The sequence below is a fragment of the Danio rerio genome, chromosome 6 (genome assembly GCF_049306965.1).
Source record: "Danio rerio strain Tuebingen ecotype United States chromosome 6, GRCz12tu, whole genome shotgun sequence".
Taxonomy (NCBI): domain Eukaryota; kingdom Metazoa; phylum Chordata; class Actinopteri; order Cypriniformes; family Danionidae; genus Danio; species Danio rerio.
Window position 1 is genome coordinate 10,380,886 of NC_133181.1, and position 26,379 is coordinate 10,407,264.

Here is a 26,379-nt window from a genome sequence, read left to right on the forward strand (position 1 = left end):
TTAGATCTTTTTAGGGTATGAGGTTTTTGAGTTATTGCTGTATATCACTGAATGTGTCAGGAATATCAAAAACAAAACCAACTTAATTCATTTCTGGCGCCCCCTGGATGTACAGCGCACTTAGCATTTGCCTATACTGCCTATGCCACGGGCCGGCCCTGGGCGGTGCGACTCGAGGAGAGACCTGATTTAACCCTTTATGCGTGTCTAGGTTAATATTGACACAGCAATTTTTTTAAGTGAATTAAATTATTGGTGGGGACATTTCAGTAGTTGAGGGACATTGGTGAGGATGCGTCTCCTCCATCAATGCTAAATCTACGCCCCTGAATAAAGCACATGAGGTGTACTTGAGGTGATCATTGTCCATTTATCCTGTTGTTCAGCTGCAAGAAATAGAGGCCGTTTCGATAATATGAGTTTCAGGTTTTGGTTAGGACAAAAACTCTTTTATTCCTGCCGAAATAAAACAATTAAGATTTTCTCTAGAAGAAAGAATACTATCGGAAATACTATGAAAACTTCTTTGCTTTGTTAAGCATCATTTGGGAAATATTTAAAAAGGACAAAACATTCACTTCAACTGTACGTCAGAAGATCATGGCCTCTTTAAATCGACTGCTAAGTGAGTGTATTCTGACTGTGTGTGTGTCTCCAGGATCTGGACGAGGGCGAGTGTAATGGTCTGTCATCGGTGCTAGTGACGCAGGACTACAATGCAGTGAAGGAAGACGAGATCTGCGTGGTGGTCGGCGAGAAGGTGCAGATCATGGCGTCCAATCAGCAGAACATGTGCCTGGTTTACCGACCTGCAAACAGCCAATCACCTGCTGCAGAGGGCTGGGTGCCGGGTCACGTGCTCTCCTCGACCCGGTAAAGCCACGCCCTCCTCAAACACCTCGGAATAAAACCACTACTCCCATTCACCCTTCAGTTTCACCAGCCTACACTAGGGGGAGAGAAGAGACAAGCCACTCAACATCCTGCTAACTACGATTGGTCAGGAAGTCCCGCCTCTTCCGCCGTACAGTTGAAGACTAAAGATGCACGCTGCGAAAAAAAAAGGTGCGACATCACCTCCCATAGGTAATATGGGGAAAATACATATAAAAAAGAAAAAACAATAGAGAAAACAAAGGAGATATATTATATTGCTAATAATAATAATAATAATAATAAAAAAGATTGTGTTGTACAGAGAGGAAACTGAGGTGACTTTGTCAGTGAAATCCGTGTATGGATGTTAACGTCATCCTTTCTCATCGACACGCTCCATTACACCAAACAGACTGTTTTTTCAATGGGGCTCTATCTTTTCCCTGTCTGTCTATGCCAAGTCATTTGCACACTGTGTATATTTTCGTTTAATGAGATTTTATTTTTGGAAAGGTTTGTTTGTTTGTTTTTTCCCCTCCAAGTGTCTTATTTTTACAGCTATTAGGCGTTTTCGTTCAGCTCCGCCAACCAGTTCAGTGTTCTGTACAAAGTATTCTGCACTTTTTCAACAAATAGTATCGCAATGACGGCAAAGTTGTGCAATATCACACTCGTCACAATGCTCATAACTGTACTTGTAACTAAAGATTTAAATGTATTATTCTGTATCATTTTAAATTTGTACATAATATTTTTGACATTGCCATTATAGTTACGCAGCAGAGGAAAAACGCTCCAAAAAAGAACGAAAACAAAAGAAAACAAAAAAAATCTCTGGTAGTCCGCACTGCCTTCAAAAACCTGACCCTCTGATTTTTACATTCGACACCATCAGATTTTAGTATGTAATAATTTATCATCTGAACCATATCAGAAGCAGATGTTTACTATAATTAGTCGACTAAAAGTGGATGTTGTTGATTTCTGAAGAGTAGTCTCTACTGTCAGCGCTCAGATCTCAGATATACGTGTAAATAAACCTTACTGAAATAAAAAACAAAATAATTCTAGCAGGTATTTCACTTGTTGAACTCTGGAATGTTGTTCATAATAAAGCTGACAATTTTTCATCTTGGATATGATGTGCTCTGTGTCATTTATGCATCCGGTTCGTCTCACATTAGCTGCGTCGCAACTGTTTAAATGCAAATACTTACAAACAGCGTTTAAGTCGAAATGCTCAATATTACAGTAATTATTAGGGATGTAATGAATCATGGTTGTTTGGTGATTCGTACGGATCACAACCCATGATTTAGAACACATGTGACCTGTGGATTAATACTCTTTTTACATGTAGATTAATCCTAAATTTGTAATGATCACAGGGAGATCTGGATCTCAACACCCACGCAACATAAATTATAATTGATGATGATTTGCATGTTTATTAATCCTAATTATAATAATAATCCTTCAAGTTAAGAATCCTTTGAATCGCTGCATTCAAATCTGTGTTTGAAAAACACAAAAATCAAGAAAGAGATTCAGTCTTTAGTTTACAAACATTCATATAACACAGAAGTACTGGGAGAACAGTTTATAGTTTAGATAAGACCACTGATGTTTATGGTAAAGATTAAAATCACAGTCATACTGTTTAACTTGATGCTCAAAATTTGAAAGTTGTAGGCAGCAATTACATTATTTAACCAATAGGTGTGTCTAAATAATTTAGGCGCAAATGTTTACAAACAGTATTTAACAAGACTGCTTTAAATGCTCCATATTACAGTAATTATTAGGGGTGTTACGGATCATGAAACAATCAATGAAACAACAGGCACCATTTTAAAACCATGACGGCTGAGACAGTGAGATGAGCAAGTTCAAGTGCAAAAAGGTTATATTGTCTTCTCAACAGTACACAGTGAAATGAGACCATGTTTATCCAGTTACCACATAAAAACCACACACAACTACACAAAACAGTAGGAGACACACAAACAACACAAAACACCTCAGAACCAAGGGTTAAAGAGTAAACTACCTGATGATGTAAAGTGCAACCTGGTGCAAACAGTGCAAGACACAGACATTAAAGTGCATTAAACAATCAGAAGCAGAACATTACATTTATCAGTAAACACAGTTCCTAGTGCATGTGTTTGGAGGTAGTTCAGTTGATGCAGCTGCTCGGGATGCTCTTGAGCACAGGTGTCAAATCCAGTTCCTTGAGGCCCGCAGCTCTGCACAGTTTAGCTTTAACCCTGATTAAACACACCTGATCAAACTCATTAGGTCCCTCAGGCTTGTTTGAAGGTGTGTTGAAGCAGGGTTGGAACTAAACTGCAGAGCTGCGGCCCTCCAGGAACTGGATTTGACACCTGTGCTCCTGAGGGTCCCTCTATAGAGCATGTTTGGGATGGTGGGACGAGCTTTCCTAAGACAGCTACAGTTTTGTCAGGATCTGTAAGTGTCGACAGATGAGGACAGTGTTGACACACAGCACTGGAACTGGGTTAGTGTTGAGAATCAGCTCTGGTTTGCTTCTTGCAGGCACATTTTCTCCTCAATCCATTACAGGACGTTCAGGCACAACGGTGTTTTTAAAACAATAATTTATTTGAGTCTCATGACAAGAAGATGTAGAAGATCAGATGATATAATCGTCTTGATGGAGGGGTCTGGAACTTCTGTTTTTTTCTTTATCTGGTGACCTGAAACAAGCAACACACACATATGTTGGTCTCCATGTTACACTAGTACACACCTCCTGTATAAAAATGCTCAAGAAAGAAAATGTAGAATTGAATACCTTGAACCAGCGATGGCTGCTGAGTTTCCCCAAAGCGATCCTCTTCTTGGGGCTCCTCTGCAGGCAGGACTGGACCAGTTGGCAGCACTCTGTGGAGAAAGATGGAAGAGTCTGATTATTATTACCTAAACTACATCTACTTGCTTTAATAATCACAATCCAAACAATAAGATTTGATGATGCTGAAACATGAAGGCCAAAACTGATGAACATCACTGAATTATTCCTCTGTGTCATTTAGATTTACAGTTAGTTTTCTCTGCTGTAATAAATGGCCAGCTCACCTTTTGACAATCCAGGTTTGATCCAAATCCTTTCATCTGTCAAGTCCAGGTCACTGTGTTTTGGAGGTTCTCCACACAGCAGCTCATACAGGAGAACCCCCAGTGACCAAACGGTTGCCGCCTTTCCATGGTACCTGCCACTGGATCTAAATTCAGGTGGACAGTAATCTTCAGTCCCTGAAAAAAGAAGATTTTCTTCATTAGTGACAGTAAGAAAGCTGATGCTGTTCAAAATATGGAGTTGAAGAAGTAAAATCTCAAACTGCAGACTTGTAGGACAATACATACCACAGAATGTTGTATATGCTGAGGTCTTCAGAAGGTCACCGCAGCCAAAGTCGATGAGTTTCACTTCCAAGGTTTCCTTGTTTATCAGCAGGTTTTCTAGTTTAATGTCCCGATGGAGGACCCCTCGCTGACAGCACATGTGGGCAGCCTGCACTACCTGCCACATGATGTGCCGTGTCATGTTCTCACTGAGGGTTCCTAAGTGCCGCTCCAGGAAATCAAAAAGGTCTTCGCAGGGTGAGGGACGCTCCAAGATCATTATGTAGGAGTCGGGACGCTCCTGCCACTCCAGCATCTGGATTATCTGAGGAACGGTCGGACCATTGTTGGCAAGAATGGTTAGAGCAACCTCTAACGGAAGGGGTGTAGGATGACCAGGCTGTAGAGGAAAGACATTTGTTGTCAGTGATGTTTAAAATCATTTTTGGCTCTAATTAACAAATCTTGAAGTAAAAACCAAGAAAGCTGCTTACAATGCTGAGGTAATCCATGTCGCTGCTCTTCAAAACCACCTTCATTGCCACCTGATCAACAGAACAGATCATTAGTAATTGTAGCCCTGTGCTCTGAGCTCAAATCATCACAGTCATTCAACTTTTTCAATGTCATGTGACACAATAACCAGACTTGAACAGACACTGAGAGAAATATTTTGCTAGATGTAGTGAGTAAAAAATAATACCTCAAGACCGTCCATCACACGAACTGCTTCGAACACTGTCCCGTATCCTCCCTGACCGAGCTTTTTTACAATTCTGTAGCGGCCCAAAATGTCATCTGCAAAAAATAAAAAGAGTAAACATTACAGAGAACACTCAACAAGAGGATTAAAGCTGACATTTTAATTCATAATTTGAAAGAAAATTTGTCTTATATTGAATATTTCACATTTCTTCACAACTCAAGTTTATTAAAGCCTTTTACTTAAATTAAGTAGATAATTAACACATATTATAATGTTGTTGGAGCACAGCATGAACATTAATGAGAATATTTGAAGGTCAATTTACTGTCGATGTCTTGATCTGGATCTTGGACCTGCTGACCACCAAGGCTGCTGCTGGAGTTGGATGAGCTGCTGGAAGTGGAGCTGGATGTCTTGCTGGAGCTGGACGTCCTGCTGGTGTTGGAGCAGGACTTCCTGCTGCAGCTGCTGTTGGAGCTGGACGTCCTGCTGGAGCTGCTGTTGCAGCTGGACGTCCTGCAAGTGGTGTTAGACAGGACGTTGGAGGAGCTGGAACTAGAGCTGGCCTCGTCAAGTCTCAGGCCGCTGCTGGTGTCATTTTCCTGAACTTCATAATTCTCCCCAGAGAAATCCATAAAACAATCATAATATTCCATATTTCTCTCCTCAGAGGTGACACTTTGAGCAGAGAAGTAAGTAGAAGACGACCCGCTCCTCATCTTTTTTGATGGTCGCCTCTCCTCAACGGGCTCGAGATGGTCGAACGCCTCGTTGGGGCAGGATTTTGTTTGCGCACCATGATGGAAATTGTGCGCAATAACGCAATCGCTGTCAGAAAAACAATCTCTCTTTCTCTTCTGTCCCATGATCACAAAAGCGGTTGGATAAAACACTAACGCTGTTGAATTCGTGTAATGCAGACAGAAAAATCAAGCCAAATGACAAATCTGTCCAGAGAAGCTGTTTAAGAATGCAAGACATTCTAAATGTCCCATTCTAATTATGACGCAACAGCAGAGGTATTTGTTATTGTTTGAAACGCAGTGGGAGAAATCATACATTTAATTTCCTCAAATAAAAACAAGCACATTAATTAAAGCTATGCTTTATCCAATAATAAACCTGGCAAAACTGTACAGGAACAGAACCCTCTTACAAATTTAAATATTTAGTTAAAATCTTTAGATTAACAATCTAATTTATAGTAACTTTAGGCATAGATTTTATAAATATGCTTTATTTTATTCTTGCTTTACTGCATGTGCACGTTTTGTGAGATCTTATAGATGTGTTGTGTTAATAGACCACATATAGTCTATTAAAATTGGAGTTTTGCAGAAATATGTTCAAAGAAAAATATATAGACCTACATTTTTTTTCCCGACCTGCAAATCAGTTTTGTAGGCTGTATAAAATGTAGGCTAAACAGAAGGACTCTATTTTTCATGTTTTTTACGTCTATAATTGTCGAAATATTTTGCATTCCTGATCTACGTTAAAAGACACAAATTTCAATGGGTTTTTCGGCTCATAAATATCGTCAAATATCAGATCTATATGTAAAGTTTGTTGTGAAATAATGCTTTTAAAATTATTTTAACTTATTTTTCCCATGTGTCAAAAGAAAACATTATTAATCATAGTTAATCAATTAATTAAAATTAAAAGGAATTAATCGAAATGAAACGTTTTCTGCATTTCTTTGTGTCTGAAAATGTATTTTTGTCAATATCAAACGGACCTCATTAGTTCATCTCTGGGCTGCTGGTTTAATTTAAATGACTCATTCATACGTTAAAACTACAAAAACAGTGTAATACATCATCACAGAGCTCTGGAAAACTTGTTTTGTATCAATGTCGTAAACAAGCTTATAACGCGTCTTCATCATTTCACAGAAGAATATTGTCATTAAAACATTTATTACAGAAAAACTCGATTAAAACTGTCTGCTTTAGTTTAGTTTTCTTTGCTTTTATCTTCAGTCTGAAAACAAGGAATATTTTATACTGAATGGCAGTTTTGCAATGGTCTAAAGGCAAATACTGTTAAAAATAATAATAAGTTTTGTTCTTATTTGCAATATATGCCTTATTGTTATGTCTAATATATAATTTTAATTAACTTTAGCGTAATTTGTAAAATAAAAAACTTATTTGAGTAATTTAAATTTAAGTGGTGTTGTTAAAAAAAAATAAAAAATACATTGCTAGTACTTTCATGGCAAGACCACAGAAAATGATGATATATTTCAGTCTGTCTATAACTTTTAAACCATTTTAATGCTAAATGGACGAGTTTGGAAACGCCGGTGTCGCTTGAGTTGGCATCTGCGTTTATGGGACAGTGTTGCGACATTAGCTCTGTTCTTCTCATTTACCTGAAAATCCGCAAAATCGTTTAAACCGGTGTTGTGCCGAGAAACGCACCCCTGCAGAAAACGCACACCTCATGGACTTTCATAAGCATTCGCAGTCATTTACAAAATAAATTAATAAAGGCCATAATTGATTAAAACGTAAAAAGATTAAAATGTTGATGGATAAAGCAAGAAGTGAAACGCATTTGTAAACGCAATAGGTTTACAAATAAATGTAAAATAATACTGACTATAGTGTAGCCTAAAATGAGGCTATTTGGTGGGTTTTAAACAGACATTTAGGCTACATGGAGCACATAAAATTGTTGCTGCTGTTTTAAACTAAACTAATTCACTTAATCTCATAGGTAGGCTATTGTATTTTTTAAAAAAGTAAATCTATACCTATTTATTTATTCGTATTCTGTAAGGAAAGGCTTCTATTCATGAAACTCACCTCAGTCACTCTCATTACTGTCATAACTCTCTATATATTTTAAAATCAATCTCAGTTAATAGATGTTTCGGGGTGCATTTACGATTAAAATCCAAAAATGCCAAATCTCTTTTGAACAGCTTATTAAAGGTTACGTTTTATTGTTTTATTTTCCACAAGGGCAAACAAAATGTCCAAACAAAAGATTGTCAGCAGAAAAAGCTAACAGATAAATAAGTACAAATGATGCGTGCAAAATTCTCCAGCAGGAGTCAACGTTAAAATGTTGCACTACTACATGCAAACCACTAGGTGTCAGATTACCCAGGATGGTACTTGTTACACTGTTACAGGATATTTTACCAAATCTTTGTCAAGACACTAGTGTTTAGCTTAAAGTGCAGTTTAAAGGTTCAATTATGTACATGTTATGGCAATTAGGCAAGTCATAGTATAATGGTGGTTTGTGCTGTGGACAATCATAACAATATTGCTAAAGGAGGCTAATAATATCGACAGTAAATGGTTTAAATTAAAACAGATTTTATTCTAGCTGAAATAGAATAAATAAGACTTTCTCCAGAGGAAAAAAATATTATAGGAAATACTGTGAAAAATTCATTGCTGTTAAACCTGTATATGACTTGAACAACAATACTATTTACAGAATGAGACCTACAAATATAACCTTAGGTAACTCTCAAAATGCATAATTGAAATGATCGGGGATTATTATATTCATTTGAAGAATTTACGTTTACTTTGTGATTGAATAATTCATGCATCAGAGGGTTAAACACAAGACAAAACAATGAAACATTTACTCTTGACAGAAAACAAAGAAATGCCTGTGTAATCTGTGTCTGTTGAGGTATTACTTAAAAGCATAGCTCAATCAAACCGTTTCACGCAAGAGAAGATACTTTGAAGAAAGCTGCAAACCTGTAACCATTGACTTCTATAGTGTTTGATTTTATAGAAGTCAATACTTACAGGTTTCTTCTCCTGCTTTCTTCAAAGTATCTTATTTTGTGTTCAACAGAATAAAATAAACTCATAATGTCTGAAACCGAACAAAGATGAGTAAATAATGAGTGACTGTTCGTTTTTGAGTGAACTATCCCATTAATAGCAAAATCAGTAATTTGGCTAGTATCATCCTTGATAAGATTTATTTTAATTTGTGATAAAATTAAAAATAGAGGACAGTTAAACGACACATCACAGACTTTCAATGTAAACATATGCTATCCATAAAATTCAGTGTTAAAATTATTTTATCATTAAAAATAAATCAGCTTCTTTAGTTTTTAGTCTCATAGTCGTTTTGTCCTTGTCTAAATATAAAATCACTGAAGTGCAAAACAAAATATCAATTTCAAAATCCAGCCAACCTTTAAAGGTAAATAAATACAAAAAATAAAGTTATCAGTTATTATACATGCGCTTTATAGTTTTGGGTCTTTTTATTGCTAATGAACTTTGAGTCTGGAAATAAGTTTTGAATTAAACTGAACAAACCATAAAACAATAAATAAACCATGTTCTTTTCATAGTAGGCCCATTTTTAATAAATCTATACTCTCATCAAGGCACCAGTTGTTTTTACTGAACTTAACTTAAACACTTTGATTATAATAAAAGTATAAATTACGGTTTAAATTACTAACAAAACGTAATGAAACAAAGTCAGCACTAACTTACCTCTAATACAAAGTGCTCAGCACATACAGTATCAGGACACCCCACACAAATCTCTCATTTAAATGAAAATTTATATAGAAAGCTTTATAATATTATATCTGTGCATGTACACTAGTTTAGTCTGCACTGAAGCTAAATCTGGAGCTAATCTAAGAAACAGGGTTTCTGCAGGTTTCACTAATTTTAGACACATAAAAAACAAAACGCATAGAAATGTGAAATCAAATGAGCCAGATATAAAATATTTTTATTATAATTAAATACATTTATTAATACAATAATAAATTAATAATATTTGTTTTATATTTTAGATATTTCTTAGCAAAATTATTTAAATATTGTAAGAAGCCAGGTCTACTTGTATCATACTTTTTTCCAACATAAACTTTCTTTAAAAAAAAAGAACAAAAAAAAAAAAAAAAAAAAGAACAAATGTTTTAAAAGCTTTATTGAGATGGATTGCTGCTGATTGTATGAGTTTTGGCCATACTGGGTAGGAATACATATTAAATATATTTTTAAAAATATTCGTTTTAAAATATTCTGCGTTGAAATAATAGTAATTTAACCAAATTAATAAATTTTATTTAATTAATAAAAACAAACTTTTTTCAGTAAGGGACAACAAATTATTGTTTTGTTGATTCAAAAAGTGTTGGCTGAAATCATAGTTAGCTATAAATCCACATTTAATACACAAAATGACCACGAGGTGGCAGGGTTTCTTATTTTGTGACTGTTTTGCAACAAACGAAAGCTAAAAAATGTTTAATTGTCAGGATTAACGAACGTTAGCCAGTTTGTACGAAAGCCATTCAGTTTAACGCTCTAGCACTTCAGCACCAGACTTCTCAAACTGTGGTACATGTACCTGGGCTTCCTTCTAGTGGTACGCGGATGAATCAAATATGTCATATGAACATGCTACATACATTTAAATAAATGATCCAAAATGATTTATATATGAATATGATGACACAAAGCCTATATTTATGAGGGCTAGGTGCTGATAAACATGGAGTTTTTTCTTTTTTACTTTTTAAGAACAGTAACCTACCATTTTTAACTTTTAAAAGCACATTTTAAATTAAATGTTCTTAATATTAGGAACTAACATGCCTCGTTTTTGAACTGTACAGAGCTTTAGCTGCTTTACTGGACCTAATACGCTACTGTATTTCTATACTATACTATACTATACTATATTTATATACTACTCATTATGGTGGTACTTGCAAAAACAACTTTTTTCTGAGGTGGTACTTGAAACACAATTGAGAACCACTGCTCTAAACAACATGTTTTACTTATTTAATTAGCTGTCACTTTGTCTGTTAATATATTGGATAGAATACTGCATTGAATTCCCTCAACATAATATGTTATTTTGAAATGGAAAAACTGCAACCTGCTCATAGACAAGACAATGATGTTAATGTCATGAAAAAGCTGAATGTTTTCAGTTATCCTGCTAAATTGGTTCACAAAATGTACTGAATGATTCATTTGTGAATTTGACACATTTGTGAACGAGTAAACACCCACATAGCAAAATATCTCTGGCCCAGCTCTGGCCCACACAATCAGGTTTTGCTTGGCCCACATACCCATACCACATACATATTCATATGCGTGAATTACGGTACATGACTGGACCAAGTCTGGCTTCCAGACAAGGGCTAAACATGGACCATATCTGGGCCAAGTTAATAACTCAAAACAGAGTCTGAACTGGGCCAGATATGTTTGTGTGTAGCGACTACCATGAAATTGATAAACCCATGAATCATTGCGCTTTAGGTGTGCTATGGGTGTGCTTTTTATCAAAGCGACCTGATTGGTAGAATTTTTTTTTTCTTAATTTGAAAATATAAAGTATTTTAAATGTGGGTCAAGACAGGCCAAACTTACATGGCCCACATATCAGTTACCATATCAGTGCCATCTCTGCCAAACTAGGGCTGTTTAGCCCACATGCTGCTGATGAGTGCCTGCTGTGCCATCCCTATGTCAAATCTAGGCCAGAATTCTGTCTACCAAGGAACTCAGACTCAAATGATTTGATGGGATTTGAGATTTGATTTTGAAATAGAGTTCAGTGTGTAATTGTGATCTCACATGCTTTTACTTTGGTTTCGTGAGTTAATAGTGTGTAATACAGCATTCTTGCAAAATAATCATTTATCAGTAATTAATTCTACTTTTATTACTAATGTAAATTCAAAATCAAGAAAATACGTCTGTCCTTTGACTCGAGTTATATTGAAAAGGGGACTTTATACTTCTACTGAAGTTGGATTTTATTAGGGTATCTGTAAGTGCAGCACTGGTAAATTGTACATGGCGTGAAATTGCCGTGTGATTGTGTTGCCCAAGAGTTTGCCACTCATCCAGGTGACTTCAGAACATGATGAACAGATCAGAGATACTCTTGAGCAACAAAAAAACCACATGAAGTAAATAGAGAACTTGATGTCCTTGTAATAACAGGCACTTCACCCTCAAATAGTTCAGCAACTGAAATGGCTCCATGTGTACAGCGCTATTTGAGTTTATTTCTTCATTTTAATAATAGTAATTGTTTATAAACAGTCAGGTCAATAAATACTGGGACATCAACACAAACATATTTGGCTCTATACACCAACACAACGGTCCAAACAGTTGTTTTGGGCACGTCTAATGTTTAGCTATCTCTCTGAAGGGTTTGTTTTGTGTTTTTCAGCCTAATGATGGTTTGCTTGACTGATAGTGACAGCTCTTTGGATCTCATCTTGACTAAAAGATTCCAAATGCAAATAGCGCACTTAAAACGAACTCAGTACCTTTTACCTGCTCGTTGTAATTGAGATAATGAGGGAATAACACACACCTGGCCATGTAACAGCTTAGAAGCCAATTGTCCAATTACTTTTGGTCCCTTAACAAGTGGGAGGCAAATATATAAACTGTTGTAATTCCTACTGTGTTCACCTGATTTGGATGTAAATACCCTCAAATTAAAGCTGACAGTCTGAACACACACTGAGTATGTTTACATGGACACCAATAATCCAATTTTAAGACAATTAAGACAATACACTGATTAAGCATCTACCATGTAAACCGCAATTTGATGACTTAATTTAATCTGATTAAGTTCATAATCGATCTAAAATCGGATTAAGACATGTGGACTATGACACTTTTAGTCGCATTATTGAAGTGCACTACAGACAGTGTAGACTTTTTGTCTAGTGCAGAGATGCCCAAACTAGGGCCCGCGGGCTAAAGTTGACCCATTGTATCCTTTGATTTGAAGGGTTGGGGAAGAAATGGGATTATTTTTTGTATGTTTATACTATCACTTATCAATAGGAGACAAAGCAAAGGCAGGTTCAGCATGACTAATGGATTTGCCATTGAACTCCTTTGTTTTATAAATGGATTTTTAAAATGGTTTTATTGTAATAAGTTTGATAAAAAAAAAAACATAAATAAAAAAATAGAGAGCATTAGTAAATACTTTTGAAGTATTTTTTTTATTTATTTCAGAGTATTATGAAATAAATTAGGAATTTACAAATGGAAACTTGAATGTAATTCAGTTTGCTGTATTTACTTTTGGCCCACAGCTCTCAATCTTGGATTTTGGCCCTTCATAAGACAAAGTTTAGGCAACCCTGAGATTAAGTCTTATTTGTTTTATTTCAGCTAGAATAAAAGCAGTTTATAATTTTTAAAAAACCATTTGAAGGTCAAAATTATTAGCCACTGTAAGCCATATTTGTTTTTGATAGTCTACAGAACAAACCATCAATATACAATGATTTGCCTAATTACCCTAACCTGCCTAGTTAACCTAATTAACCCAGTTAAGCCTTTAAATGTCACTTTAAGCTGTATAGAAGTGTCTTGATAAATATCTAGTCAAATATTATTTACTGTCATCATGGCAAAGATGAAATAAATCAGTTATTAGAATTAAGTTATAAAAAATATTATGTTTAGAAATGTGTAGAAAAAATCTGCTCTCCTTTAAACAGAAATTGGGGGAAAAATAAACAGGGGGGCTAATAATTCAGACTTCAACTGTATTTTACTTGTGTTTAACAGGTTTGAAACCATGTGAATGTGCATAAATTGAGTACTTTTGTGAGAACAACCCCTTTAGCTGTTAATCACAGGTATCAACCCTATTGCAACCCTAATACAACTTTAAAACAACTAAATTTGCATTATTTCTAAAGGAAGGACAAAACAGACGTGCTTATATATGGTTTAGTGACAGATTTATTTACATAAACCAACATTTCTGCTCAGCTCAAACATGTAAATCAACATTTTCTGTTTGTTAATTACTGAATATAGAGTATCTTTCTAAAGAATGTCTTTTGATGCAGGTTTGGATGAATATCGTGACATTAATAGTCATTACATAGAAAAACAGTGAAGGTAGCATAATACAAAACATAATACAACATAATACGTGTCACTGATAAAACGTGATCATGATAGGCAAAGCAAAGAGTAGTGTGTAGTGTGAAGTGTGTTTTTACCTCAATGCCATCAGGACATGAACAGAAGATCATTGTTTCCTTCTGTCTCGGAACACACAGTGGCCTGCTGGACTTCTCACATTATTAATAAAGCATGTGCAAACAATGCAGACACATTAGCTGCAAAGAGAAATCTAACATTCACCTCAGCTGTTGTTTATTTATGTGGATCGCTGGCTTTCTTCTACCAAAGATGAGCTCACACAGCATTTCACAGAAACTGGTTTGTAGGTACAGGAGACGTGTTAAAATTAAAAGTGCTTAAAGCTGAATTATACTTGATTTAAGAGAACTCATTTTGATTACAGGATTAGTTCACTTCCAGAATGAAAATTTCCAGATCATTAACTCACCCCATATCATCCACACAATCGATTTATGTTTGGACAACAGGAAGGAATGATGGCAGTTTATTAGTTTATACAACTTTAAGTGGATTGAACATGAAACAATTAAGTTGTTCCAAAAAAATCCCAAGAACTGTGTTACAGCTCATTTACAATGAGTAGTTTGAATAAGCAGCAAGCATAGTTTTTTGAGCGAGAGACGGTCCTTTCCTCTGTCAAAAAGAAATGAAGTTTTTCTGTGTCAATGTTAATGCTGCTTTAAAAGGCTCTAAATAGTCCCATTTGGGCAATATGGCATACCTGCCAATGTAATGGAGGCCAACTAGTACGTGATGTGCAGGTAAACCTCACTCCTCTGACCTCTAAAGGTGCTCTAGTGACAGACACTACAGGCCATGGTCTTCAGCCTCCTTGGTAGAGCAACCAACTCCCATGCAGAAGGTCGCTAGCTTGATACCAGCTCGGAGCAGGTTGGGTGGCTTCCGACCGCCGGGGTTTTACCAACGTTCTAGTTTTTACCTGGAGCCTCCTAAATTTCAGACCCATCTTCTGCCACCCTCTCATTTTGCTATTTCTCCCAGAAAACTCTCGTAATTTCAACCCCCAACCCCCAACCCCCCGGTCTGTGAACCGCCAACATTGGTATAGGATCTGATTGCAGCAGTGGCCCAAAACATGCTTCATAGTATTTACTAACACCACAAGGGCAGGTGGAATATGGTTCTTACCTAATGAAACGACTGGTCATTTTCTTAAAAAAAAATGTAATGTACAAATTATTTTTAACCATAAAAGCTCATCTTACACAAGCTCTGGAATGCAAGCTTTTGTGCTTTGTGAATATGCATATTTAAAAAATAGTCTTTGTAAGATTTGATCAATCATTTCACTAGATAAGACCCTGATACAGTTGAAGTCAGAATTATTAGCCCCTTAAAGCTAATTATTTTTTGATAGTCTACAGAACAAACCATCGTTATACAATAACTTGCCTAACTACCCTAACCTGCCTAGTTAACCTAATTAACCCAGTTAAGCCTTTAAATGTCATTTTAAGCTTTATAGAAGTGTCTTGATAAATATCTAGTCAAATATTATTTACTGTCATCATGGCAAAGACAAAATAAATCAGTTATTAGAAATGAGTTATTAAAACTATTATGTTTAAAAATGTGCTGAATAAATCTTCTCTCCGTTAAACAGAAATTGAGAAAAAAATAAACAGGGGACCTAATAATTTAGGGGCGCTAATAATTCTGACTTCAACTGTCTAAAGTGATTTACAAGGGCGTAGATTCGCTCTTGATATTGTTGGGGACATACATCACTAGAGCGCATACATTGAACATCACAAATTCTGTTTCGCGCTTTGAAAAACATCATTAAAGTACTTAATTATATCAAATAAACACTTAATCTTACAAATAACAATCCATTCCATGCTGCAAAAGTCAGAGAAATTTAGAAAGGTGTGACACGCAATTTACTGGTTTATCCCGATTATTGTTTTTCATTGTCATGGAGGCCAAAATTAGAGTAGCGAACTTGACGGAGCACGTGTAGGTTAAGAATTGACGGAGTATTACTTTATTTTGAAGTCGATAAAATTAATGGTTGGGACATTTCAGTAATTGGTGGATATTGGTGGGGACACATCCCTTCCGACCATGCCAATTCTAAACCCTTGAAACTTTGAATGAAAGAACATTATTAAATCAGATAATTCTGAAAAAAGTCCAACAGAAATGAAATTTGTTTAGAGTTTGCTTCAGAAGTTCAAAACCGATCACCTAAAGACACTATTTGGAGCTGCTCATTTTGACACCTAAACACCACCTTTGAACTACCATTGGTCCATTATGTGATTATGTAATCAGTGGGTGTGGTCTAGAACTCTGCCTTGTTCACTCATGCTGCTTGTTCAAGCTACTTATTTAAAATGAACTGAAACAACACAGCTCATTCATTCATTCATTTTCGGCTTAGTCCCGTTATTAATTTGGGGTCGCCACGACGAAATGAACCGCCAACTTATCCAGCATATGTTTTACACAGGATGCCCTTCCTGCTGCAACCAATCTTTGGGAAACATCCATATACACTCATACACTATGGACAATATCCAATTCACCTCTACCACATGTCTTTGGACTATGGGGTAAACCGGAGATCATGCAAACTCCACACAGAAATGCCAACTGACCCAGCCGAGGCTCGAACCAGCGACCTACTTGCTGTGGGGTGACAGCACTACCTACTGCACCACCTACAACACAACTCCTCATAGATATTTACATTAGATGTCAGCTACGCTACTGTTGTTTATTGGAAGGAATGCATCAATAGAGCCGCCATTTTAGTACAGGGTAGCGCTCCTTTGAAATAAATGCGGGACCAAGGTGCAGTGGAGGACTGGCCAGAGATATATACACATATATACATACAGTATATCTATGACCGGCAGATTTCCCGGTGGTCAGAATGCATATATATATATATATATATATATATATATATATATATATATATATATATATATATATATATATATATATATATATATATATATATTTATATATTTATTTATTATATAATTATTATAATTATATATGTATGATTCCCTCCCCTACAGAACAATCACAACTAAATGAATAAATCCTTTTCAAATGGAGCTGTTCAACCTATCTGGTGAACATTCATTCATATCACAATATATATTTAGCAGAAAAGCAAAATATTGGACTGTCATACATTTACAATCTCATGCAGCACTAACACTGAGCGCCACAGAAGTCCACTATATGAAGAAAAATCCTGTAACGTTTTCACATCAACCTGATTTCAAGTAGAACATGTTCCTGGATTAACATCTGTGTGGATCCTGAAACAATCTCAATCAGCCAATCAGAACTAGTCGATACGTTTACTGTTAGTCTTACGGTTAGGTTTATGCACTTCTACATGATTGTTTTCTAACTATTACTCCCCTCTGATTTTGTGAATAATTTACAGTTATGATTAGGTTTATGGGTAGGGAATAGGTATAGATTACATTTTTCAACAAAACTTGTTCCAGGATCAACAGAGATGTTAATCCAGGGTCGCATCGTACTTGGCAAAATCATGTGCAATGTTTTCATTCTGGGAGTGAACTAACCCTTCAACCCTTTAACGTGTACAGTGGAGCTTTGCTGGTGTCAGGCGCGAGGGATAAACTGCAGGTCGATGGGTTGGGAAGGAATGAGCAGTGTTCTGGTTTTGGGCTGGATGGATGGAGATCCGGCCTTCGTTCTGACCTCATATTGTTGCATCAGCTGGTGGTGAAAGAAAGTGATAACAACAGTCAGGTTACTGAGGTTTAAGCAAGCAACTGCAAACCAAAATATCAAGTGGAAATTCTGAACACACTTTATCAACACCTGTCTTAACACGTTTAACCTGTTTCTAATCGTATTTATTCTTTGTTGTTTTAATTTCTTTGTACTTGTTTCTTTTATTCTTGTTAATGTAAAGCACTTTGAATTACCATTGTGCACTGTAAAAAATATCTGTTTCCATGTTTTTCATTTATTTACAGTAGTGAATTGCATTATGGGATGTTGATCTCTGCTCTATTGACGTTTGATGTTAAAAATTCAACAGTTTACCAAATTGACTTTTATTGACATTTTAGTAGTTTGAAAAATGTAATGTATAAAAAAATTTAATTCATAGACAAAAAAATCTGTAAAATAATAGAAAATGTACTGGCAGCTTATTAAAAGGTTTTTGTATCATAATACACAACACAAATGCAGACAATATATCACTTTAGAACAGGGGTACCCAAACCTGGTCCTGGAGGGCCAGTGTCCTGAATATTTTAGTTCCAACCCCAATTAAACACACCTGTTACAGCAAATTTAGCTCTTTCTAGGTATACAAAAAATTCCAAGCAGGTGTGTTGAAGGGAGTTGGAGCTAAACTATGCAGGATACCGGCCCTCCAGGATCGAGTTTGGACACACTTTAGACTATCAAAAATGTTAATAAGTTCACATTTCCCAACATTTTAAGGCTAAAAAGTTGTCAGAAGAAAGATCAAGGTCTCATTATGTGATTCAAAAGCATAAATGAACAGGGATTAATAAAAAAATGAAAACGTGAATCACAAAATACGGTATAAAATGTGCTATATAAATGATTAAATGATTCAAATTAGTTTGAGAGACAAATCTAGTCTAAATGATCAATTTCTTAATCCTAAACGATCACATTTTTAAGTAGATTGATGGCAAAGAAATCAATAGTATTTGTTTTTCTACCATAGAATTCAATGGTTACAGGTTTCCAACATTTGCAAAATATCTTCTTTTGTGTTCAACTAAGGCTGGGCGATAAAATCAATATCAGTATTTATTGACCAAACACCATTGTCAGTATCCAAAATAAAAAAACGTTCGGTATGTAGTTTTGGTATCAAGTGATATAGTTTTATTAAAAGGTGGCTGCTGAGCGTGCGCCTTGGAAGCAATGCCACTAAGCTTAGGGTGTAAGTTTGTCATTTACAACATAACGCGCGCACATTTTCCAGGTACACTTAGTTGAAAAATATCAGATCTTTTCCGAATGCCCCGAGAGCTAAAAATAACCAATCTGCTTAACACTTTGTATGAAATATACACATTTCAGGCGAACTAATTACCTCAGACGAACACAAAGCATGCGTTTGCGCTAGTCACTTTAGGTCAGAATAACAACACATGTGAAAATGAGAGCCATGTAGCAGCAGTGAGGAGATAGTAAATAAAAAATGATGTTCAGAGTGGCTTTTTGGTTTCTTTTCTTGTGTATCCCAGCCACTAGCACCCGATCTAAAAGATTTTTTAGCATAGGGGTAATGCACTCCTTCAACTTCACAATTTGTAATGTTACAGTATGTATTAGAATAATGATGGTCAGTACCTTTACTTGAAAGTTCAGATGTGATTATCATAATTTGTTTTGTTTACAGAGTTTAAGGTTTACTGTATCATTATTATTGACACCTTACATACAGTAAGTTGATCTACCTTTACCATTGCACACACTTTGTAACATTTTAATTATCAAGTTTAAGAGTCTCTTTAACACTTATGTTTATTTATTATGAAAATATGAGATGTTTTGTTATTTTTGTTTATTAATATTGATTAATTAAAATAAAGGGTTTTAAAAAAATTTATATGCTATATTTTATATGTAAAAAAATCCTAATATTCCTAAAGGTATTGTCAAAAATGTTTAATAGTTAAAATGATATGAAACATGATATGCAAACTATCCCTTTAATATTGACTAATCAATATTGTTAACCAAGCCCCATAAAAACAAGTCAGACTGACATTGAGCTGAATATTGTGATATCTGGTTGCGAAACTGCGCATGATACAGTGTCATACTCACTCTACTCAGGGCAAAGTACATCTCTAGCTCTGCCACCCTCTTCCCAACACAGGCCCGGACACCAACCCCAAACGGGACAGAGCTGTAGGGGTGATGCTGAGAGCGAGAAGGGCTGTCTCGAATCCAGCGCTCAGGAACAAAGCGCTCCGCATCTGGGAAATTGTTCTCGTCATGACTGACGGCGTAATGACAGAGATGGAACTGTGTCTGTGAAAAGACAGAAATGTTGAATTAAATATGGAGATATTTAATGACAAATCGAATGTTTGGAGGTGTGCGTGTATGTTTGGTACCTTCTTAGGGAACCAATAATTATCCACAACTATGTCTGAATCCACAGTCAGGCGACCATTGCCAGGAACAACAGGATACATCCTGTCATGGTGTAAGAAATGATTACTTATCTTGAATTAGTATTTCTGAAGTATTAAATATTGAAATGCGTCATACACTGACAAAATTACTTCAGTTTGTTCAATCTACTAATTTAAAATGAGTTAAACCAACAAAATTCTTAAGGTTTTTTGGGACAACTTACTTGTTTTATGTTCAATCCACTTAAATATGCAATAAAAAACAAAAAACAATGAAGTTAACTTGAAGTTAATTGATTTGTGTTGGGAAAACATGAAGGATATTTGTGGAACCCAGCATTTTTACAGTGTATATGTCTCTTACCAAGGCCCACATATTTTATTAGCCCCTCATTTAGTCATTGATATTTAATTTCACTAAAAGTATTGAATAATAAGCAAATGTTTAGATGATTTATGTTCAACACAGATTGTAAAGTAGATATATTCCATGAGAGACTTTGTTTACAAAACCAGTGGTTCTAATTGGATTGACATTGTAAACCTGAATTGTAGATACTATACTTTCAAATTAACTCCAGATAAATCTAGTTGTTTTACAAGTTTCTTTGCAGAAATGGCAAAAGATTAATCAGATGCTGTCTGGCGCTGCTCTTAACATGGTGGATAATTAGATTTTTTATGCCAAATTACAAAGAATACCTGTTGCAGTAACATTCTTAAAGGCAATCTTTTTATATTTGGAAACTGAACAAGCAAAACAAACTGAACTTGAGCTCACAGAAAAAGGCGGGTATGTATTGGGTGGTTAAAAGGAACCAAGTCGAAATCTAATTCAACATTTTATATAAGTTTAATCACTTTTTCATGTAGCAACATATCTTGTCAAGAGGCATGTGCATACGTTATAACAAAATCCATTACCAAAACTGTCTTGAGCTATGGGGAAAAGCTACATATACTAAATTTAGTTTGATAACTTTAAAACAGAGATGCCCAAACTACGGCCAAAGTTGACCCATTTGATTTTCTGAAAAGAATGATGAGGGGGAATGATAGGAATGGTTTAGAGATGGCCATTTCAAATTTGATGGAATCTTTTATGTTTGTTTTATTGTTGAGCTACAGAAAAGCTAACTGAAATGAAATTTTAATTTAAATGCTGTAAATTAGTTTAAAGTGTACGTACTGTACGTAGACTTTGGTGAGCAAATCAAGGCAAAGGCAGATTCTGCTTGACTAGTGCATTCAGCATTGAACTCCAGTGTCTTATAAATGTGATTATGTTCTTATTGCAATACGATTCAAAGTGATGTTTTCTATTAATTTTTTAAATGTTATTAAATAAAGTAGGAAATGACCCATGGTAATGCTAATGTAAAATAGTTTGATTTGTTTATCTTTGGCTCATGGCTCTCAATGATATTTGGTTTTTGGCTCTTCATACAAGAGTTTAGGCACCCCTGCTTTAAAAGAAATATGATTTTATGAAAAAAACGAATCAAATGTAAGACAAGATTTGAAGACAACTTTAAGTTTCCTTATTTTACTTTTAGTCTAAGTGAATCAACTTCAGTAATTTGGTGAAGGAATCCGATCCTTTATCTTATACTGTCAAGGTTTTGATTGTAAGTAAATGTGTGTCATCATAGTAAAACACATGAAGGCCAAGTAATTGCAAAAGATGTCCAAGAACCGACAAATAAATATTAAAAGTAAAGGGGCCTTAAACCGAGCCTGAGTGACACCAGTACCTACACACCCAGGTTCCTTTTACACTTGTGCTTATTTATTTTAAAATGCACAAGTTTTGTTATTCATCTTCAATCTACAAATAAATAGTTTTTAAAAGGCTGAATGTAATGTTTGTGTTACATTTCAGTGTAGATGGAATTATGGTTAGAACTATATACCGATTTCACCATGCTTTAATTTGTCTCGGTTAACTAATCGTAAAGGCTTCTCAACACAGCGTTTTTGCACGGGACAAAACTGCTGCAACTAAACAAAGTTGCGACAACAGTGCCTTAGTTTCAAGTTTCAAGCTTGTACATAGAGACTAATACGCATGCACACTGGAATAACTATGGCTGAGGCTATTAACTGAGGCCTCTGTCACACTGCTCTTAAGGGCTGTTCACATATTTTTTTTTTTACTTTTGCACACACAAGTTTGTTATTTCCAATAGAGGTGCGTGGCTTGCACACATATATTGTAAGTGATGCGACACGCTCTCCTGTCGTACTTACAGTAGTTCAAACCTTTTCAGAATGCTGCTAGCACACTGCGAGTCATATGACAAGAACTGACCGATCAGCTTCAGACTTTGTATGGAATATACACATTTCTACTCTGGTCCAAAAAGAAAAATACAAAACGAAAATACCAAACTATTTTGTAATATAGCCTTTAACTACATTTGTTCTCCAATACTTAGCTGATATGTAGCTTGGCACATGTTTACATAATATTTTTTTATTTATTCATATAGAACTTTTTTCACTTACTTTTAAATTCAAAGAGAGAAATGGACTATTGTTTTTCTTTTTTTAATATTCATTTGTGCAGTATTATTTGGTTACTGTGGGCGTAAGGAGCTTTATAAGGTCAAGGAGCTTTCATGTGATTTTCTAAGCTAGTAGTGTTTGAAATTAATAATTGGATAATAATAACCATGAAACTGTGATTATTCCTCAGGCTATAATCGAACAACCAAAACTAATCACTTCATCCCTAGATGGACTTTTTAAAATAGTGACATGGCTATCCAAAAACACTGTCTGACTAGTCTTCTGGATTATTGCGTTTTGTTCCCTGATTCCTCAAGCCCTTCTCATATGACAATTATGTCACCAGTAGATGGCAGGTATGGATGCCGACAACATATGCAATTGCCAAGTGAGCGTAAATGAAAAATATCATACAGTTTGGACTATTATTTTATCTAAAAAAGCCATTAAAAACGCTATTCTGGACCTTTTTAAGACAAAAAGTCTAGTGTAAAAGGCACCTCAATCATTACAACTCCCAATGAGACAAACAGCGAAGTCAACAAAATTTAAACCAGTTTAAAGCAGATCTTATCACATCAAAAACTCAATCAAGGTGATAAAGACAATTAGAACAGAGAAAGATAAGAATAAAAACTGCAGCAGAATCAGATGCCATCAGCAGATTAGTTGCAATCTCTGTCTCAATACTGTAATTTTTACTAAATCCCATCTGAAGTGGTTTAAACAATTCAATATTAATTTTAGGACCATTGCAAAAATGAGAGGCCATGAGATTGTAGATCATAAAATGTTGATCAGATCATCCAAAGCAGCATTTTCCTTATTGGCACAAGAGTTACTGCAACATTCTTTCATTTATGATGCCGAGAGCAACAGGCCATGAATCATTAAAGTAATAATCAGCCTGTGCACATTCCAGCTCATTTTGCCAGCAGGAGACACCAATGATTACCGTAGTAGCCTTATTTGTATACCTGTACTGCCAGGTTATTGCTTTGAATGCAAACCAGGGTGGTGGGTTATGTCCGTAAACTTATTTTCAGGATTTTGGTGTACTTATGAACTTAGAAGAGATTTCTGATGTGAGCTGTGCTGTTTAAATAAGCCCTGATCAAAGGTTATATGGCAGGCCACTCCTGCATGAGTCAACTCTTATGGTTAAGTTTGTGGATGAGCTAGAATGGATTTCTCATACCTGAGGATTTCTTTTATGACCGCCTTCATGTAGGGCATCTTGGTCAGGTCGTCTGTATTTGGCACCTTTTTATTCGGACACACAGAAACGATCTCATTGTGGAGGCGTTTCTGTATCTCTGGGTTACGAGCGAGGTGGTACAAAGTCCAAGAGAGAGTGTTAGATGTCTGTCAAGGATAAAAAAATAAATTAAAAAAAAAGAGGAAACAATTAACAAATGGACCAAAGATCTAAGCAAAAACACATTTATAGATATCATATGATGTTATTATATACACAACCAGAATTGTTAAAGGGATAGTTCCCCAAAAATTACAATTTACTCATTTACTCACCCACAAGGGGTTTTATCTCTTTATGAGTTTGTTTTTCAGTTCAAATGGTTAGAAACCGGTAACCATTGACTTAGGAAAGGACTTAGTAGGAAAAACAAATACTCTTGAAGTAAATGGTTTAAGCTTTCCAACATTTTTCAAAATAAATCTTGTGGGTTCAACAGAAAAAAAGAAACTCAAAAAAGTTTGTGACTAGTCAATGCTGAGTAAATGACAGAATTTTTAGTTTTAAGTGAACTATCCTTTTAAGGTAAAAATGCCCAGATGCTGAAGGACAAAAGTACAGTTGTTTCTCCAAATCATCAGCTATGTGTCGCTCAAACAGGTGAAGACTCAGCAAAAATGGCATTGGCTGCTTAACAGACTATTGACCTCGTCTTATGAAGAACACAATTTAGCTGATCGCTCAGGACATCTGATAAATGGTAGCCTTGACACACTTTTACACTGAGATTAGGATTGCAGTATTGCATGTCAGAGGCTATTAGAACATCAGTCAAAGATTTGTTCGGGTTGTAAACCATTATTGGAACATGTTCAGAGGTAATTCTATGAAGCAGAGTTGGGGTTATCCCTGAAGGACATCAATGTACTATAAAAGGGATCATAAAAGTGAAGGTCGTGATTGAAAATGACTCTTAATTTGATTATGTTTGTAATTGGATTCATTCAGTAGCTGTGATATTTTTAGGGCTAATCGTCACCTTAGAATTATAAGGTCTGACATTTGTCAAAATTGTTATTCACATATTCCTATTAAATGACAACTTATTTACATATTGTGATGTTTTTTTATGGGCTGTTTATTTAAAAGACAAAAAAGGCTTTATCTTTATTAAACTCTAGCTTGGCTCTTTAAGGTTCTTTCTGTGAGCCAATCAGCATTTGGAATGCATGCACAAGGACCAATCAGGATAAGCTTTCTTTGTCATTCTGCCAGATTGCTCCTTTGACAGAGATGGACCAGAAAGAAACACAATATCACATTGTTATGTACACAGTTAATAAGTGAAGTTTATTTACAAGCTAATTTTGAGAGGATCACATGCTTATGATTGCTTGCAGCTGGTCCCGCATTATTCAATTTGTGATTTACTAATCAGACGACTCCTAAGCCACTATAAATATCATAAGTTCCATATTACAGGCATCTTCATTTTAAAGAATCCCCACTTACACCCCTACTCCTCCTGCTTTGCTAGATGGATGGCACGGTGGCCCAGAGGTTAGCACTGTTGCCTCAAAGCAAGAATGTCACTGGTTCTAGTCCTTGCCAAGCCAGCCGACACTTCTGTGTGGAGTTTACACATTCTCCCTGTGTTCACGTGGGTTTCCCCTGGGTTCCCCGGTTTCCTCGCACCATCCGAAAACATGCAACTTAACTTAATTGACTAATCCAAATTGGCACCATAGACATGCTCCTAGTAAGTAGTTATCTCTTAAGAGCAATCACTATCTGTTCATTAGTAACTACAGCAGGGGAGTTCTCGAGATCTACCTGAGCTCAAACTCCCTCTCACCTTAGAAACAGGAGGGAGCAACAGGCTCGAGGATCTTATGAGCTCAGGGCTCTCTCCTGGCAAAGCATGCCAAACAAGCTTTATAATCAAATAGTAAGTGTGAACTCTTGAAACGCTTATTTAAAAAAAAAAATAAAAGTATATATATATATATATATATATATATATATATATATATATATATATATACATACATATATATACATATATATATATATATATATATATATATATATATATATATATATATATATATATATATATATATATATATATATATATATATATATATATTAAATGTGAAATATTTTTATTTGTGTATATACAGTCAGTAAAACATTTTTCAGTATCAATTAAACTCATGTGCTCATTGTCTGTTTTCTTTTAGTCTTTGATATAAAGCCTTAAAGGGCAAATACTTAATTTAATTCTTATTTAAAAAACTTATAGTTCAATATATAAAATCTACACTAGATAAAATATTTAGCACAGCCTTGAATGCTTAACTTGAACAAGAAAAAATATTCATCCAAAACATAAAAATAAATGTTATAGAAAGCTAAAATTTTACTTTCTCGAGCATCAACATATTGAGCATCAACACCAATTTGTATATTTTGTGATTGTATTTCTTGATAAGTATTGCTTCAATGAATGATCTGCCAGATAGAACCTTATAATTACATGTGGAAAATGACTTTTCTGAATGAGAAGGTTTAATCTGCGTTTGCCCTGTTTGTTTT

General features: G+C 35.3%; 3 protein-coding genes across 12 annotated transcripts in view; 1 reads left to right on the forward strand and 2 right to left on the reverse strand.

Moving 5' to 3' along the window:
* The window catches only part of kalrnb (kalirin RhoGEF kinase b), a 173,012-nt gene extending 170,999 nt beyond the window's left edge, over positions 1–2,013 (forward strand). For all 5 annotated transcript variants that reach the window (XM_068221789.2, NM_001327989.1, XM_073953338.1 and 2 more), the window contains 1 exon segment: positions 659–2,013. In XM_068221789.2, the coding sequence (XP_068077890.2) occupies positions 659–877 (219 nt within the window). In that variant the 3' untranslated portion in view covers positions 878–2,013.
* pimr71 (Pim proto-oncogene, serine/threonine kinase, related 71) lies at positions 1,444–9,309 on the reverse strand. 3 transcript variants are annotated; one of them, XR_012407642.1, is made up of 8 exons: positions 5,277–9,309; positions 4,949–5,043; positions 4,740–4,790; positions 4,267–4,645; positions 3,979–4,155; positions 3,695–3,783; positions 3,270–3,596; positions 2,767–3,109 (listed from the first exon to the last, which is right to left on the reverse strand). XR_012407642.1 is itself a non-coding variant. In XM_021474061.3 (7 exons), the coding sequence occupies exons 1-7, from the start codon at positions 5,815–5,817 to the stop codon at positions 3,585–3,587; spliced, it is 1,344 nt and encodes a 447-aa protein (XP_021329736.2). In that variant the 5' UTR covers positions 5,818–9,309; the 3' UTR covers positions 1,444–3,584. The 3 variants fall into 3 exon arrangements, 1 of the variants encoding a protein (XP_021329736.2); XR_012407641.1 differs by having other exon boundaries at positions 3,264–3,596; XM_021474061.3 differs by having other exon boundaries at positions 1,444–3,596.
* A 4,395-nt stretch (positions 9,310–13,704) lies between these two features.
* Positions 13,705–26,379, reverse strand: part of cyp27a2 (cytochrome P450 family 27 subfamily A member 2) — a 63,053-nt gene continuing 50,378 nt past the window's right edge. For 2 of the 4 annotated variants that reach the window (XR_012407640.1, XR_012407639.1), the window contains 6 exons: positions 23,782–23,948; positions 20,052–20,133; positions 19,759–19,965; positions 17,493–17,649; positions 14,134–14,208; positions 13,705–14,055 (listed from right to left, as the gene is read on the reverse strand). Coding sequence is in view for 2 of the 4 variants with exons in the window: in XM_073953669.1 (XP_073809770.1) it covers positions 17,533–17,649; positions 19,759–19,965; positions 20,052–20,133; positions 23,782–23,948 (573 nt within the window). In the remaining 2 variants the exon portion in view is untranslated. Of the gene's footprint in view, positions 14,209–17,352; positions 17,650–19,758; positions 19,966–20,051; positions 20,134–23,781; positions 23,949–26,379 lie in introns of those variants that run through there. The other 2 variants (XM_073953669.1, XM_681430.9) reach the window with 2 other exon arrangements.